The 15,628-nt window shown below is 33.8% G+C and overlaps 1 protein-coding gene across 3 annotated transcripts in view; it reads right to left on the minus strand.

Annotated features, from left to right (window-relative positions):
* Nucleotides 1–299: 299 nt before the first annotated feature.
* The window catches only part of LOC123715822 (inositol 1,4,5-trisphosphate receptor), a 56,159-nt gene continuing 40,830 nt past the window's right edge, over nucleotides 300–15,628 (minus strand). For all 3 annotated transcript variants that reach the window (XM_045671145.1, XM_045671144.1, XM_045671146.1), the window contains 19 exons: nucleotides 15,414–15,554; nucleotides 15,193–15,284; nucleotides 14,607–14,733; nucleotides 11,310–11,420; nucleotides 11,079–11,221; nucleotides 10,663–10,843; nucleotides 10,307–10,536; nucleotides 9,496–9,591; nucleotides 9,263–9,400; nucleotides 8,368–8,560; nucleotides 7,795–7,917; nucleotides 7,197–7,369; nucleotides 6,729–6,893; nucleotides 5,709–5,886; nucleotides 5,339–5,547; nucleotides 4,893–5,058; nucleotides 4,190–4,350; nucleotides 2,958–3,122; nucleotides 300–2,148 (listed from right to left, as the gene is read on the minus strand). In XM_045671145.1, the coding sequence (XP_045527101.1) occupies nucleotides 2,056–2,148; nucleotides 2,958–3,122; nucleotides 4,190–4,350; nucleotides 4,893–5,058; nucleotides 5,339–5,547; nucleotides 5,709–5,886; nucleotides 6,729–6,893; nucleotides 7,197–7,369; nucleotides 7,795–7,917; nucleotides 8,368–8,560; nucleotides 9,263–9,400; nucleotides 9,496–9,591; nucleotides 10,307–10,536; nucleotides 10,663–10,843; nucleotides 11,079–11,221; nucleotides 11,310–11,420; nucleotides 14,607–14,733; nucleotides 15,193–15,284; nucleotides 15,414–15,554 (2,885 nt within the window). In that variant the 3' untranslated portion in view covers nucleotides 300–2,055. The remainder of the gene's footprint in view (nucleotides 2,149–2,957; nucleotides 3,123–4,189; nucleotides 4,351–4,892; nucleotides 5,059–5,338; nucleotides 5,548–5,708; nucleotides 5,887–6,728; nucleotides 6,894–7,196; nucleotides 7,370–7,794; nucleotides 7,918–8,367; nucleotides 8,561–9,262; nucleotides 9,401–9,495; nucleotides 9,592–10,306; nucleotides 10,537–10,662; nucleotides 10,844–11,078; nucleotides 11,222–11,309; nucleotides 11,421–14,606; nucleotides 14,734–15,192; nucleotides 15,285–15,413; nucleotides 15,555–15,628) is intronic.

Raw genomic sequence — 15,628 nt, forward strand, 5'->3', positions numbered from 1 at the left:
TTAAATAATGTAATTATCATTACACTAGGTATCTAATATAAATTATAAATGTATACTTTAATATCTATATATACCAAAATTAGAACATAATACATAATAATATGTAGTACGTATTATTTTCCATATCCCGCATAATACGCTTTCTCGCTTAAGCCGCGTGTTTAGTAGGATCCCTGAGAAATCGTCTTAAGCGGGTTTCACTATATATATATATAAATACTAACCAGGCGGATAAATCTATTTGTCTACCGCCGATTTTTCCTCGTTATCTAAAATAATAAAAGTTAAAATTGTGCCATATCATTTATTTTTGTAAACAAAACATGATTGCAATATCACAAGTTTACTACCCTACATTCAACAATAGATTCGAAAATACAGATACATAACAAAGATTACGGCAAAACAAACTGCCACAGGAATGTTATATGAAGTGAAATATTGTGACAATAAAATGTTAAATAGTTAAAATTTCCTTAGAAGACTTAGTTGAAGATTCGTGATAATCATGGGAATGTAACAAAAACTCCATATTATTTAAATGCATCAAAAAAGAATTATATTGCAATATCAAAATGGCACAAATTTTTGTCAAATAAATAATTAATTGTTCTTAGTTATAATATTCGAGCATCGTTCAAATTAATTAGTAAAATCAATAACACTGATTGCACAAATCGTATATTGCAACAATTACGCTCTATATATTTCATATATAAAAATATAAGTGGTTATACCGTAACAATAAATAAATTTTATTTAAAATGATGTAAAATCTATTGCAAAATATTGTATTAACACCATTGCCCACTCCCAACGTAAAAAATAAATTCATTTAAATATTTAATAGAAATTTTGTAATAACAAAAAACTAAGTTAATTAATTCCGTACCCCAGAAGCATCTCATTATCAACTCAATAAAGATAAATCATTTTGACATACCCTTAAACGAGATTCACGCTTACGTTGCGATTTATATGGGCTTTCAGATAATTTATGAAACATCTAGTCAGCAAAAATCAGATCCTTAATTTAATAAATTTAGCTAACTATAGGTAACGGATTTGAGCTTGACGTATTGCACATCCGATAAAAATTAAGTATCTAAATATAACAACTATTCAAATGTGTCGTCAAAAAGTGAATAAAAGATATAGAATAACACTCGCACAACACAATGTATAACACTAGTGATAAATGTACACACAAACAAATTTTTATTGGGTCCTCATTTGGTTGACTGACTGGCTGAAAAAAATACTAGATATTTCTATCTCGTATTTACTTTACTAGTAATTACTAGCTGTGACTATACCATTTCCATAGAAAATTCGGCTCATAGGTTTGTTAGTTCCACTAATAAAAGAATGTTAGTGTGGACATTTATTTAGAAATAGAAATCTAAATAAATTCATGTCAAATTATTTATAAAGAGGTAATAATTAATATTAGAGCTATATAATTTGAAGTAGACAACATTTAGTAGAAAGAGATAAATCTTAAAAACTCGTATAACTAGTGATAGATATAAAGGAAAATTTTAAAGAAAGTTGTATCTACTAACGCTCATTGGGTAAAAGCTAAATATTGATAACGCTATATTCGATATGACAACATAAAAATACTACAAAATTATAAATGTATCCTTAAGGGACATTGACACACAACAATTGTTCGGAGGTGTACGCCACAGCGTATAAACAAAACTATCACAAATTTAAGTAAATACAAATTTTAAAATAATGAAATTTAGCGCTAGTAAACAAACCCTGTTCAAGTCAGTAAACATTTGTTCCTAATAAATATTCTATAATTACTTTGGATATAACTGTATACCGGTATCACTGATAGGAAACACTACTCGCCTACTTAATTTGAAATCTTAAATGCATAATTTAGTATAATTATTGCTACGTTTGAATGAAATTTAGAATCGGTACGTATTACAAATCGCCAAAAAATTGTGCGATTCAAATAATTCTGTTATTGTCGTAAAAATTATAAAATTAAATATAAGTACTAAATGAATGAATTCGTATTTACGAGGTATGGGTTCAGGGTGGCAAGTTTAACTGCAAGTTGTGAAGATACGCCGATGTCGAGTTCAAGAGGCCTATGCGCTGTTTCTGCTTGCGTTGCTCGGTCATCTAAAAATTAATACAAGTTACTACACATATACATTTCTAGTGGAAATTATATAAGCAAGTGAGTGTTGAATTGTGATTGAAGGACCATTAGGACTACGTATGAATGGTAGACACATTTGGTAAGACAAGACACATATACTAATTTTAAAGTTTAAGTATTATTTTTAATACAGTTGCTCAAAAAGTGGCGTATTGCATGGACGTATAGCGTTCGGGATGTGGGCACACACTCGTGATATTTCTTCACAAAAAAAAATCATATAAGTTTTTAATTTGTTTCAGTATCAGATTTAATGATTTGATTCAATGAGTTAGGTTAGGTTTCCCTTTGCCTCCCAGAATGGGTGAAGGAAACAAAAAAAAAACTCCGGTTATATTATTTTACGGTTGGCGCCATTTTCCAAAAATGTTCTTGCTAGTTTCGTTGTTTGTTGCACAAAATGAGTAATTTCGACAATATTTTAATTAAATTAACACCTCCCGAACTCAGTGTAATTGTAAAAAAGCAACTATATTAAAAATAGTTGTTCAGTACACGTGCAGAACGGTCATTGCAACTTGTTCGGACTGTCAACCTCATCTTCGGCTGCGCCTCGGCTCGGGTAGACATTTGTCGAAACTCTTTGCAATGACAGGTTTTCCGCACTTGTAACGAAATATACTATTAGTAATTGGATTATTTATTTTACAAATTTGGCGAACACAACATAAATTGCCTTGCATTACTGTAAGCTAAACAAACAAAAATATGAATTAAAAAAATCTATAACAATGTACATAAATGACTTAATATCGTCCTTCATGCATACCTGATCACGGAGGTCTGTAAGCAGGTCCGTGAGCGTTCTAACAGCCTGTTGAGCTCGTTCCAACTGAGCCTGCAAAGCTCGCACTTCCAGCTCCCCGCCTTCACCTTCACCACCGCCCATTAGCGACAGAGCTCGTAGTCGTGGAAACCAGTCCAGGTTGTTTGACTGAAAATCATTTTGATAACAAGACAACAATTTAATTTCGAGAATTAAGTTTATAGATAATCCATCAAAAGAAAACACAATTATAAATAGTACATTGAGAAAGTGTTATCGTGTACTTTATGTCGACTTGAGGCCGGCAAAGAACTTGAGAACCTTCTGGCAATGTGAGTGTCCATTGGTGGTATCACTTAACATCAGGTGAGCCTCCTATTACATTAAAAAAACTTCAACCGACGAGAGATAATCTGTCTGTCTGATATTATATATGTATAAGTTCTTATTTTAAAAATTTAAATTTAACACATTAAGAAAACACTTTTTGAACGGATTGAAGCTATGTATTATTATTAAAAAACTTATAATTATTTACATAATATTAATTTTTTTCCGACGTTAAAAACCCAAGACAAACAATCCGCGAAAATAGAGGACACCGTGAGTCATTTCTGCAAAAACCCGTCATCTTTTAGTCGATACCAACTCCGAGGAAATAAATACAGATAACACAACTTTCTCTACAGCTGTGATACTTTTGACATTCAACAGCTTTTGTCTTCAGTCACCGTGACCACGCACGCTGTAAAGCGCGCGAAACGTCGGATTTTTTAAAATTATGTAAATAATAATACATAGCTTCAATCCGTTTAAAAAGTGTTTTCTTAATATGTAAAAGCTATGTTAACAAAAGACAATACTAAATTTAACACAATTAATTAAATATCTTAAATAAATTGATATTCTGAAACTATAAAAAAAATCAGTGGCACTACAATATTTATTGGGTCTGGGCCACGGACTTCTAAACCTGTTCCATTATCATTTGTCAATCTATTAGGCAAGTAGGTGATCAGCCTCCTGTGCCTGACACACGTTGTCGACTTTTTGGGTCTACGGCAACTCGGTTTCCTCACGATGTTTTTCTTCACCGGTCGAGCTAATGTTAAATTCGCTAATAGACAGAAAGTACATTGGTGCACAACCAGGGATCGAACCTACGACCTCAAGAATGAGAGTCGCACGCTAAAGCCACTAGGCCAACACTGCTCTTTCTGAAACTATAAACACACCTTAATCATAGAATGCACATAACTCTCCGGTCCTGTGAACTCGGTGGGATCCTTGACTCTAACCAGAACCATGAAGTGAAGGTAATGCCACATGTTGTGCTCGCTCTTTATGTGCTCTTCGAATGAGACTGTCTTGTTGTCAAATGCTGATCTGTTCAAACCTGAAACGTTTAAGTTAGCATAGAGTATATAATGTTGCCGACGAGGCAAAGAGTGCCGAAAAGACTTAGAGCGAGGTAAAATACGAGGCTCAATACCGAATGCGATGCACTCACTGAGGTCGCCCTCTGTCCCATCTAGAGGTTATAGGACAATATGCCAAAGTTAATGCCAAAGAAAATTAACTTGTTGAGTTCTTTATAATTTGGTCATGTAAATTTAAATGATCTATGAAACGTGGAAGAATTTCTGTTTATCAAATCTTTTGTTAATCCAATTATAGAACACTAAGACTGTTAATGAACATTAACTTATTTTAAGTTATTCACTAGTATTGTAGAAAATTAAGTCAATATGAAATTATATAATTATTGTATATGCTAAGTTGTAATTCATGTAAAGCAGCCTTTTTGTGAACTTTATTGTAAAACAAAATCCATAAATAATAATAGTCTATATATAGAAAAACTCATTTGAAGCTTTTTTGATAAATTTAAAATTTTACGAATAAATAAATACGATCAAAAACTAAAATGGAACTTACCGCAGACAAAGCAAGTGCTTTTAAGTATGGACTCCTTGAGTTGTTTCTCACTACGGAGGTCGGCGAATGTGTCAATGATGACACCGAAGATTAGGTTGAGGACGATAATGATGACCACGAAGAAGAACAGCAGATCATACACGACTCGGGCTACGTATAGCGGCTCCTATTATAAATGGAATAAAATAATATTTAGTTGGGCTAAGGTTTGAATTTACAAGGCAAAAAAAATTACATACGAATTTACCTAATCTCATATAATTTCAAAAAATCCAATTTTCTGTAGAATACAACGTACACCATAAAAAAAATAATTAGAGAAACGTTTGGATGACATAAAATTCGCGACAAAAAAAATGTTTCCAAAACTCTTGTTTCGTTTTAAGTTGCTAATGTATTTACCATTTTTCTAGATATTACAATGGTTTTATCGTAACAATACTTACAAAGCTAGCAGGAGCCCGAAGTATATCGCCAATACCACCTCCATTCCTTAGGCCCTGGTTAAGAGTAGTCACGATACACATGATAAGTGAATCGCAACTGCGCTCGCGCAGGTCCCCGCCCACTGACACTATACGAGACGTGCGCTGTCTGTACTTAGCTGCTGGGTCATCTCCGCACTTTTCCACCTCAAACCGAGGATCGTCGTCATCTAAAATTGTTATTATAAGCATCGTTCATTTATAGAAATCAATTAAATAATGCATCATACATTATTAATAACTTTTAACTCATAGTAAACTTATATATTAAATAGTCTGAGAAATTATAAATATTCTAAAATATAGAAAATTTTCTTCTATGAAGCCATACCATCGAGCCGGTCCACGGTGACGAGGAAGTGATCCCTGAAGAACATATAACCCACGATGGAGAACATGTAGATTAAGACCAGCGCCAAAACTGCTGTGAGAAGGATGGACCGCCCATTGCGAGTCACAGACCGCATAACGTTTAACAGAGTTTCTTCACGGTATACTATATCTAGCAACTAAAAGAAAATAATAATTAAAAATGTAAACACTGTAAGAAACAATTTTTTGATTGTAATCCTGTTTTTTTTAAATATATAGAACAGGGGGCAAACGGGCAGGAGGCTCACCTGATGTTAAGTAATAATGGCCGCATAATGCCAGCGGGCTCGCGAGTGCGTTGCCGGCCTTTTAAGAATGGATACGCTCTTTTCTTGAAAGCCCCTAAGTCGATTTTGTTCTGTTCTTAGTCAAAGTCAAAATAACTTTATTCATACAGATAAACAAGTACACTTATGAACGTCAGAAATGAAGTTAAATTAATTGTAAATTTACATTTACTACCAGTTCGCAAGACAAGGGCGTAGAGTGGGCAAGAAACTTTTAAGTACTCTTTTAAATCGTTAAGTTTTGAGTCATACAAATTGTTTGAACTGGAGCAAATCAATCTCAAGGATTAGGATCATTTAAATATTCGTCGAATTTATAAAAAGCTCTATTGATTAATTACGTTTGAGCTTTGAAAGCTTTGAACTTATTTAGTGATCTTTCTCAAATTTTTCTTGGGAGTTTGTTGTAAAAACGAATACAATTTCCATATAAGGAGTTGTTTACCTTCTGGAACCTGAATGGGTGTACGCTTAAACTATTTCTGTTTCGAGTATTATACTGGTGAAAGTCACCATTTGTTATAAATTACTTAATATCTTTTTGTACATACACCAATCTTCAAGAATATATTGATAAAATAGTGTTATAATATTTAATTCCTTAAACTTAGTGTAGTCATAGTGTGTATTTTCACATGTCTTAGTATTATTATAAACAAGCCATGTATACCAGAAGTATGAAAATTACTCACCAGAACGGAAAAGAAGAATGGATGACAGCAAATCCCCAGGAAGCAGAATATGAGATACACCCCGTGATACAGCAGCTCGGGGTCCGTAATGACGTGGCGCGCTGACTTCGATAGAGTGCCCTGATTGCCCATTATGCTTACTAGGTGAACGCCTTTTACGACCACCTGTAATTACATCGAGAAAAAGGTCTTAATGAAATGTCTTAAACAGGTATTATTTACCTTATTACAGTATCGTTAGTTGACATGTTTTTATTAATTTATACTTATTTGCAGTAATACAGAAATACAGTACAGTTTAAATTATTAAATAAAAAGGAGGATAAATTGCGGCCGTATCGCTTTTGAGCGATCTCTTGTTATTTATTTAGTCCATAAAAAATTATCTGAGGGTAAATCACAAGAGATGTTGCGTAAAAGCCGATAGCGGTATCGGAACAATCAAATAAAAATCTAATTTCTACTTACAGTAAGCATTCCCAGCAGCCATAACATGGGCTCAGGTCCAAGTAATGATATGAGTAACACGATAATACAGCCAGCCAAGGCACGAAGACTAGACCAGCGAGGTGCCCAAGTCACTAAAGCACCAGACGCACACAGCGCTATCCATATTACCAATGATAGGTGTTCATTTAACTCTGAAATATAAGAAATGATATTACTATAAATAGACCTTATTAGCATAATAGTGCAATCTTATCAGTTTCGTTTATATTTGGAGATCGTTAACTTGTAAGAATATTAAATAAACTAATATTATACTAAGCAGTGTTGGCCTAGTAGCTTCAGCGTGCGACGCTCATTCCTGAAGTCGTAGGTTCGATCCCCGGCTGTGCACCAATGGACTTTCTTTCTATGTGCGCATTAAACATTAGCTCGAACGGTAAAGAAAAACATCGTGCGGAAACCGGCTTCCATGCGTAGGCATAGAAAGCTGATCACCTACTTGCCTATTAGATTAACAAATGATCATGAAACATATACAAAAAACTGAGGCCCAGACCTAAAGAGTTTGTAGCGTCATTGGTTTATTTTATGATTATTATACTAAACAAATACTCACTTGGTGTCTCCTCTTGAAACGGATAGAAAAAGGCTACGATGACATTAATTAACACAGCGAAGTTAAATAATATATTACTCCAATATGACATGTAGGAGGACACCCAGAAGAGAAGTGGCTGGCCTGAAATGATGTTATAAAATTTGATAATATTTTTTAGCAAGTATCCATAATAACAATAAGTTTAAGTATATGTCGGAATTGGCTCAGACATCAGAAGTAAAGCACGAAATACATACTTAATTAATATTATAATTAATAGAAATAATGTTGTTGTTTAATGCTGTTTTAGCGAGCGTAACTCGGCCTGAATGGCACGCGTGCCGAAACAGCGGTGATTCGGGTTTTTATAAACCCGAAACGTAGTGGGGCGATGACGTCACGTGAACGTGCCGCTAGCGCTCGATATCGCTGTCTTTTTTGTACCAACTACCTACCACCGCCTTCATATGCCTGTTTCATAAATATTTACTAAATAAAATAAGGATAATTCAATTTTACTGGAATCATCTGTTTACTGCAATAAATTAGAAAAAAATCTAAATAACAATTTACACTGAAAGACATATTTACCTCTGAGCTTTTTCTGCCACTTCATTTCATGGAATAGGTTATCAAGCCGGGCGAAGAAGTCGGCCACCTTGCTTCCCTGGTCATCCCTTTCTGCGCTCTGCAGCACTCGGTGCTTGCTGTCATCAGGAAGGTACTCGCATATTTCGGGTATCGGAAAAACTATCTGCTCCATACTACGGTCTGTACGTACTATCTGTGAAGGGTAGATTTTTCTCTTTTTCGGATCGATATTAGATATAGCCGTAGTCAAGACTATCGTATATAGTATTAAGAATATCCATAGCGAAAAATTACCTGCATCAAAGGCATACCCGATATCCATACTCGAGGACTCATCCTCAGTTTTATCACTTATTTATTTATTTATACTTTGTTACCATAATATACATAATTATACAAATAAAAAACGAAAGGTAAGTAGGTTACATAAGTTATTAATAGGCGGCCTTATCCCTAACAAGCGATTTCTTCCAGGCAACCCTTATATGGGAGAATAAAAAAAGAAACACCTACCGAGGGTAAAGTACAAGAAGTGCATAATTAATTAACAAATTTTAAAAAAACTCGAAATAACATGCAACTATAACTAAAATTAAAAAAATATAAATAATAATATGTGTAAACAGACACGTTAAAGCTCTGCCAAAGGTTAATTGACTCACAATTAATATAAGTAGTAGCTAATTACGAGGCAGAATGACTTAGTTAAATGTATAATGTAAATTGTTGAGCCTTTTTGTAGATAAATATTATTATAATATAATATTATATTATGTATTCCCTGGCTATATTTTTTGTGTAATTGTTTGTAATTTTGGTTAGTTTTAGGATTACCAAATAAATAAATATCGATATGAAATCTCTGCAAAAACTTCTCGCGATAAAAGATCGTTACCTCAATTTGTGCTGTATGCGAGCGATAGTATTGCAGTGCCGGTGCAGCAGGTCCTGTAGGTGTTGACCTCACCAGCGCCGCTAACTCTTTATTGTGGGCAGCCAGTTGGTGACAGAGGATGTAAATGTTGTGACCGACCTACAAGAATACAGATGATTAAAAACTAATTCGTCTTAGATATTTAGTACAGCATTATTCATAAATAACACTTAGACAAACAAAAACGTACTGACCTCTTTAGGCGAGACGCCTGCGCAGGGAGCATCATCTTCGCTGTCTGAGTCAGCATCTGCATGCTCTTGGTTGAACGCACTGCAAGCTACATCCACCTAAAATAAAATAAAATGTATCACTGTGTACTCGCGAAAATCAAATACAGAAGAACCCGTTTAAGACGATCACGCTTAATACGATTTCACGCATAATTCGCTACTTTACGCCAGTCTCTGCAACTTGAGACATATTTTCATGAATTTTTTAACGCTTAATACGATTCATCATCCCGCTTAAAACCCTAACGTCGTGTTGAAAGAAGAAGAACCCGAGATACTGCAGGGTTCTCCTGGTTATTCTTCCATTGATGACAATGTAGCACTGTACGAAATTCTATCAACTGAAGATCTTATTGAGGATGTAAATAACACACAAAACGAGGCCCTAAGTGATAATGATGAAGACGAAGTGGAGTCAACTCCGTTTTTGTCAAACGCCCAGGCTGTTAGATGTTAATGATTTAAGGCGCTATGTAGCTTCTTTGGATCAAAGCGAAGACGCGCTGCAAAAGTTGAATAATGCATTGTTTTTTTAATTGCTATGTAATTATAACTACACTACGTATTTAACGTAATTTATAAATGACACTAAAATTAAATTATTAATACCTATATATACTAAAATTAGAACATAATAATATGAAGTACGCATTATTTTCCCTATCCTCATACGCTTTCTCGCTTAAGACGCGTTTTTGGTAGGGTCCCTGAGGAATCATCATAAACGGGTTTTACTGTATTATATTATCAAATTCTATATAAAATGTCATACCAGTAGTTTAGGATTCATATTGTAAAGTATCCTTTCCGCATTGTTTTCGGAGTCATTCCGAGACTCCATAATGGCCAGCAGAAGCTTTGATGCGTTGTTCTTCAGCTCCAGTACCAGATCCATACGGGTCTTGCCCAAGGGATTGATGTCGTTGAGAATTAACGCCGTGATGATGTCCAGACCGTTGCTTTCATGAGTCGCTATGCAGTTTTGATTTTCATGACAAGGTCCTGTAAATTATAACATTTTAATGTTTGACGGTAAACATAACCTACGTAAATAACTGAAATCACGGGCTCATAGCAATATTTTATACAAAATGTATAAATTAGTCAATTTCTTGATAACCACCCCACCTTGGCAATATTCAGTGAGGGTCTCTAAGGTCTGATTGATGAGAGCCACATTTCCTTCATTGATGTAAAGCCCCAGCAACCCCAGTCCACCGGTTGTCGAACCACAGATACAATCAAGGAACATAAGGGTTTCTGACACCAAATTGTAATTGGACTTGTTGTTTTGGTTACGCAAGAGATTCTGAAAAATATTAAACATTTATTTTCATGAGAGGCAAAAATTAAATGTCTGAAAACTTTTTAAATATACATGTGTGTAATATGTATGTTTAGATACACATAAATGCAATTTCAACATAAAGTTTTTTGATCAGTTACAGCCATGTAAAATGAGAAATACTGCATTAGGTTAAAACGTGTAAATAATGCGACACGTAAACATGTGTAATCAGTTTTTATAAGTAAAAGTTTAAGACCTGTAGATCTGGGTTATGGTTCTCGCAAAGAAGCTGCAGGAAGCGAAGTATGGGCTTCATGACGGCCACTTTGGCAGGTAATAAGTCACCATTTCCGGTCGTTCGTTTCTTTTCCGCCATTATCTCATCCAGCACTGTTGTACCTGTATAAAGCGTTAGCAATGGAATAACGTTAGAGATTTTTATAAATCTGTAATTTCTGCAGTGAAAAAGTACCGATAATGTGCGTACCATGTGACATTGTATGTATATCGGAGTATGCGTGTACCGCGGAACCACACGCGTTATTCACTTCTTCTTCCATATCTTCTCCTACAACTATTGGTCCTTGGGCTGCTTTACCTAATGAGAACATTTGAGTCATATAATATCAAAAACGCCACCCTCCATTTTACTAACATTTGAAATAAACATGAAAAACGTTTTTTCAATTATTATTTTGGCAAAATGGTTAACAGTTTACAAAATATACTTCATAGTTTTATTATTTAGTACTTTGAAGCGATTTAATAGCGGTAACAAGAAAATATTGAAAGAAATCTTTAAAAATAACATGGAGATTGCTGACTTTGTTACGCATTATTGTAAATAGCCGGGTTTGATAGTAACTGTGTTGGAGACTGCCATTTTTGAAACAGATACCACCATTTTTAAATTAAACAATGAGTGAGTAAATTATTTTGATACTTTTCGAAACTGAGTCTTTGAATTATTTTTTGATATAAAGAAAACGCATAAAATATTTCGAATTGTTATATTGACAAAACTATACGCAGATAAATCATGCTCATCTAGGTAAACAGTAAAACATTTTGAATGTGCGTATGTCAATACAAAAAAATGTTGTAATATTTAAGAACATTATACTTTTAATTATAGTAAAAAAGAAAATAATCATATTCGTAAAAGAGGTTCCTCATTCTGATATTCACATTAAATCTCATCTACATCAAGTTTTGCGTTAGAACTTGTAGTTCCATCTTCTGTATTCTCTACAGTCTCAAATAAAGATTTATAAAACAACAATTCCTCATCTTCAATCCAATTTTCTCCGTAATGTTTAATTAATATTTTTTTTACATCTGTTAACTTATTTTTGGTTAAGGGCCCAGAAGAAATAATTTCACCAACGGTCATGGTATGGAAGTTTTTTTGTTATCCCTCTATACATACCGTCGCTGACTTTATAGAACAAATCTCCCTTTACGACTACATCAACTCTACTCTTTGTTCTTTTAATAAAAAATCTTTTAGATTTTTGAAACTGAAAATGCCACTGACCGACATCTTTAACACAAGTCTTCCAAGCGTTTCTCCAGTCATAAACTTTGAAGTCAACTCCTAACTTAAAAACAGTACTGTAATTTTCTATAATGGTCAAAGTATTCTTTGGGATTTTTTATTATCTCTCGTTTGCGTATATCTTTTTCAATCATTCCAAATACTCGATCCGGTGGTATAAATGAATGCCCTACTACGGTTTCAGGGGCATAATTTGTCAGCCACTTAGCTATCATTGTCACCATAGTCGAGTTTTTATTTTGTCCACCGCAGCCATCCGCAATCAGACGTACTGTTTTTATTCCAATAAAGTCTGTTGAACGAAGTCGGTGGAATACAACAGAGGCAATTTCATTTGAGCCTTTCGCAAAAGTGTCTTCAGTCCAGAAGTACGCAAAGGTATTTTCCTTTCAAAGTTTTGTCTTAGAAGTGTCCTGAATAACGGTACAGTTATATAGATATAATTGTCTAGAATAATAAGTGGTTTGATCAGGAAGTTTAGGCATAGGACAATTTTTTGGACAATCAAAACAAAATGTCATCACATCAGCATATTCTTCGCGAACTAAATCATAAAATGCTTTGGCTCGCAATTTGTGAACTCTTCTATCTATCATAATATCATTTCGTTTTCATATATCTTTTTTACTTTTATAATTCATCGTGCTGCAAACAAGTTGAGCAGACGTCTGTTCGGGGAGAGCCAAATCCTAAATTAAAATGAGTATTAAATATCTTTCTAAAATATGCATTCTTGACTTTTAAACTATTCTGTGCTTGAGTGTTATATATATTCCACATTTTGTTAATGTTAAGTTCGGCTGGTAGATAAAATCTTTTAGTTGACCCTCGGCAATAATGAGGCTCATCGCAATTGAAACAACAAATAAATGCTTTCACAGCAGCCAGCTTTTCTCTGAAAGGTAATTCTTTGCAATTACCTCCACGGTTTACAGGTTTATTTGTTTTGGTTTGCAGTATTTTAAAATAAATGCATCTTGAGACGTTTTATCAGGATTTTTGTAAAATATATTGTGAAAATACTTGATATCCGCCATGCATGATAATAATGCGCATTTAAAAGCATTGTGTTGACAAAACGGACGTTCTGGTAGACCCTTAGAAGAATACCTGTAATATAAAATACGCATAAATAATACATATAAAATACCAATTTTTTTTTAAATTTGAATTTTTGTAATAGGTGCCAAAAAATGTTACTCAGTAATGTCTCGAACATCACTGCATTGTAAACATTAAGAAAAACGTCGACGCCCAGAATGAATTTTTATAGGTACAATTATAATAACATCCATTTATTTTGTAGATATGAACCGAACAAATAAAAACTACGTTGATATTTGTAATAGATTTTCTAAATAAATCAAAAGTTCCAACCAAAAACAAAATTCAAGTACCAAAATTGTGTAAGCACTATATACGTACCTTGAACGTTACTCGATGTTTACAGTCCAATTCTCTGGATCCCTCTGCCGTTTTCTTGAATGTCTGGGTAGACAAGGTGTTACAGGATGGTCCATAGTTTAAAATAAACACACGTTTCACTTAATTCCCTTAAAATATCCCAATAAAATCATAAAAATACCACGAGCATTCACTGTGTATCAACGCCGATCCTGTACTAAATACTGCGCTCTGATTGATCGAAGTGAAGATTGTCATGTTTGAAATTAACCCACGAGGAGTTTGCCGCTTTTGAAAGTAACTTCAAACTTTAAAGTTGTTTTTGGTTGGGAGAATACAGTTTGTTTAAGTTTTTTATTATTTAAGATGGATGATTAGTTAATGGAGAAAATTTTGGCATTGATAATTTATTTTCCCTAAAACATGGAGATTGCCGGTTTTGATATTATATGACTCATTTAATTATAGTACTGTCTTTTGTTAACATAGCTTTTACACATTTAAAGAAACCACTTTTTTTACCGATGTTCCGCATGCTTTTAGCGTGCGTGGTCACGGTGACATGCACGCTGTAAAGCACGCGAAACGTCGGGAAAAAAATTTAAATTATGTAATTACGTTTATTCACGAGTGCCAAATATTAAAATTTTACGAATTCCCCAAAGGTGTTTAATTAAAATTTATATTTTAATATTCAATTCGAATTAATATTCCGGGTTACTTAACTAGATATTAATTTTAAAAATACAATTCTATCTAATATATATAATGGAAAAAATATTTATATATATCTATATTTTTTTCCATTAAAGTAAGCCTTACCTTCAGTAATGGTCAGTTTAGGACGATCAGTAGGGCTAGTACGCTTGTCGGACTGTGCTCCCGACGTACTACTCACTGCCAGAGAACGTATCTCTTGCTGAGCCTCCCGCATTTTGTCGTAGAATACCTGTATTATGTTTGAAAAAGTTTTTTAATATATTTGTAAATATATATTAATATCCAGGCCAGGCATCCTGACCATAAAATTCGATAAAAATTTTCAAAATACACAAATAAATATGAATGTAATATTCAGAAGTTAGTGAGTGTACAGTTTCCTGCAGTACCCGTTTGTCTTATTTACCGTTTTTATTCAACTCATCCGTAGCGGGAAAGCACGTTTTTTATGTAATAGAAGACAGAGGGCAGGAAGCTCATGTGATGTTAAGTGATACCGCCCATGGACACTCAAATTACCAGAAATCTCAAACTTCAAATAGCTCAGAATAATCTTCCTCAATAAACTTTGCTGAGATTAGCGCGTTTAACCTACAAAAATAACAAACTCATCGTAACTGTAATGCATTCGTAAAATTGTGATAATTGAACTTGTCTTAAAAATAAAAAATATTATTCTTATTATTACCTTTAAAAATGCCTGCGATATCTCCCCATTTTGTAATTTCGTAAATATACTGTTTTGGATGATCGGATTTCCGCCTTCGAGTAGTGCGATACCTGAAATTAAAAAATATATCCTTTATACTTAATGAACTATAGCTTAAATTTTTGTTCAGAATTGTTTACGTATTGGTATTTCCAAAGCAATACATATAAAATACAATTGATATCGAATTTATGTCATACCTAGTTGAATAGCTTCCAGGAAAATGGCCGGTCGATTTGTACTATTGATGACTAGTTCCACCACCAGATCTGATGCACCTTCACGATCCAAATGGGCTTGTACTTGTGCCAATGTTTGACCAGTGCGCATTAACACCTTTGCTGTAAGTATTTTTAAATTGTTGCAGGTCAATTATGGGTCGGTTGCTTCTAAAAACACGGCTTTATATATGGAA

This window comes from Pieris brassicae, chromosome 10 (assembly GCF_905147105.1).
Source record: "Pieris brassicae chromosome 10, ilPieBrab1.1, whole genome shotgun sequence".
NCBI lineage: Eukaryota > Metazoa > Arthropoda > Insecta > Lepidoptera > Pieridae > Pieris > Pieris brassicae.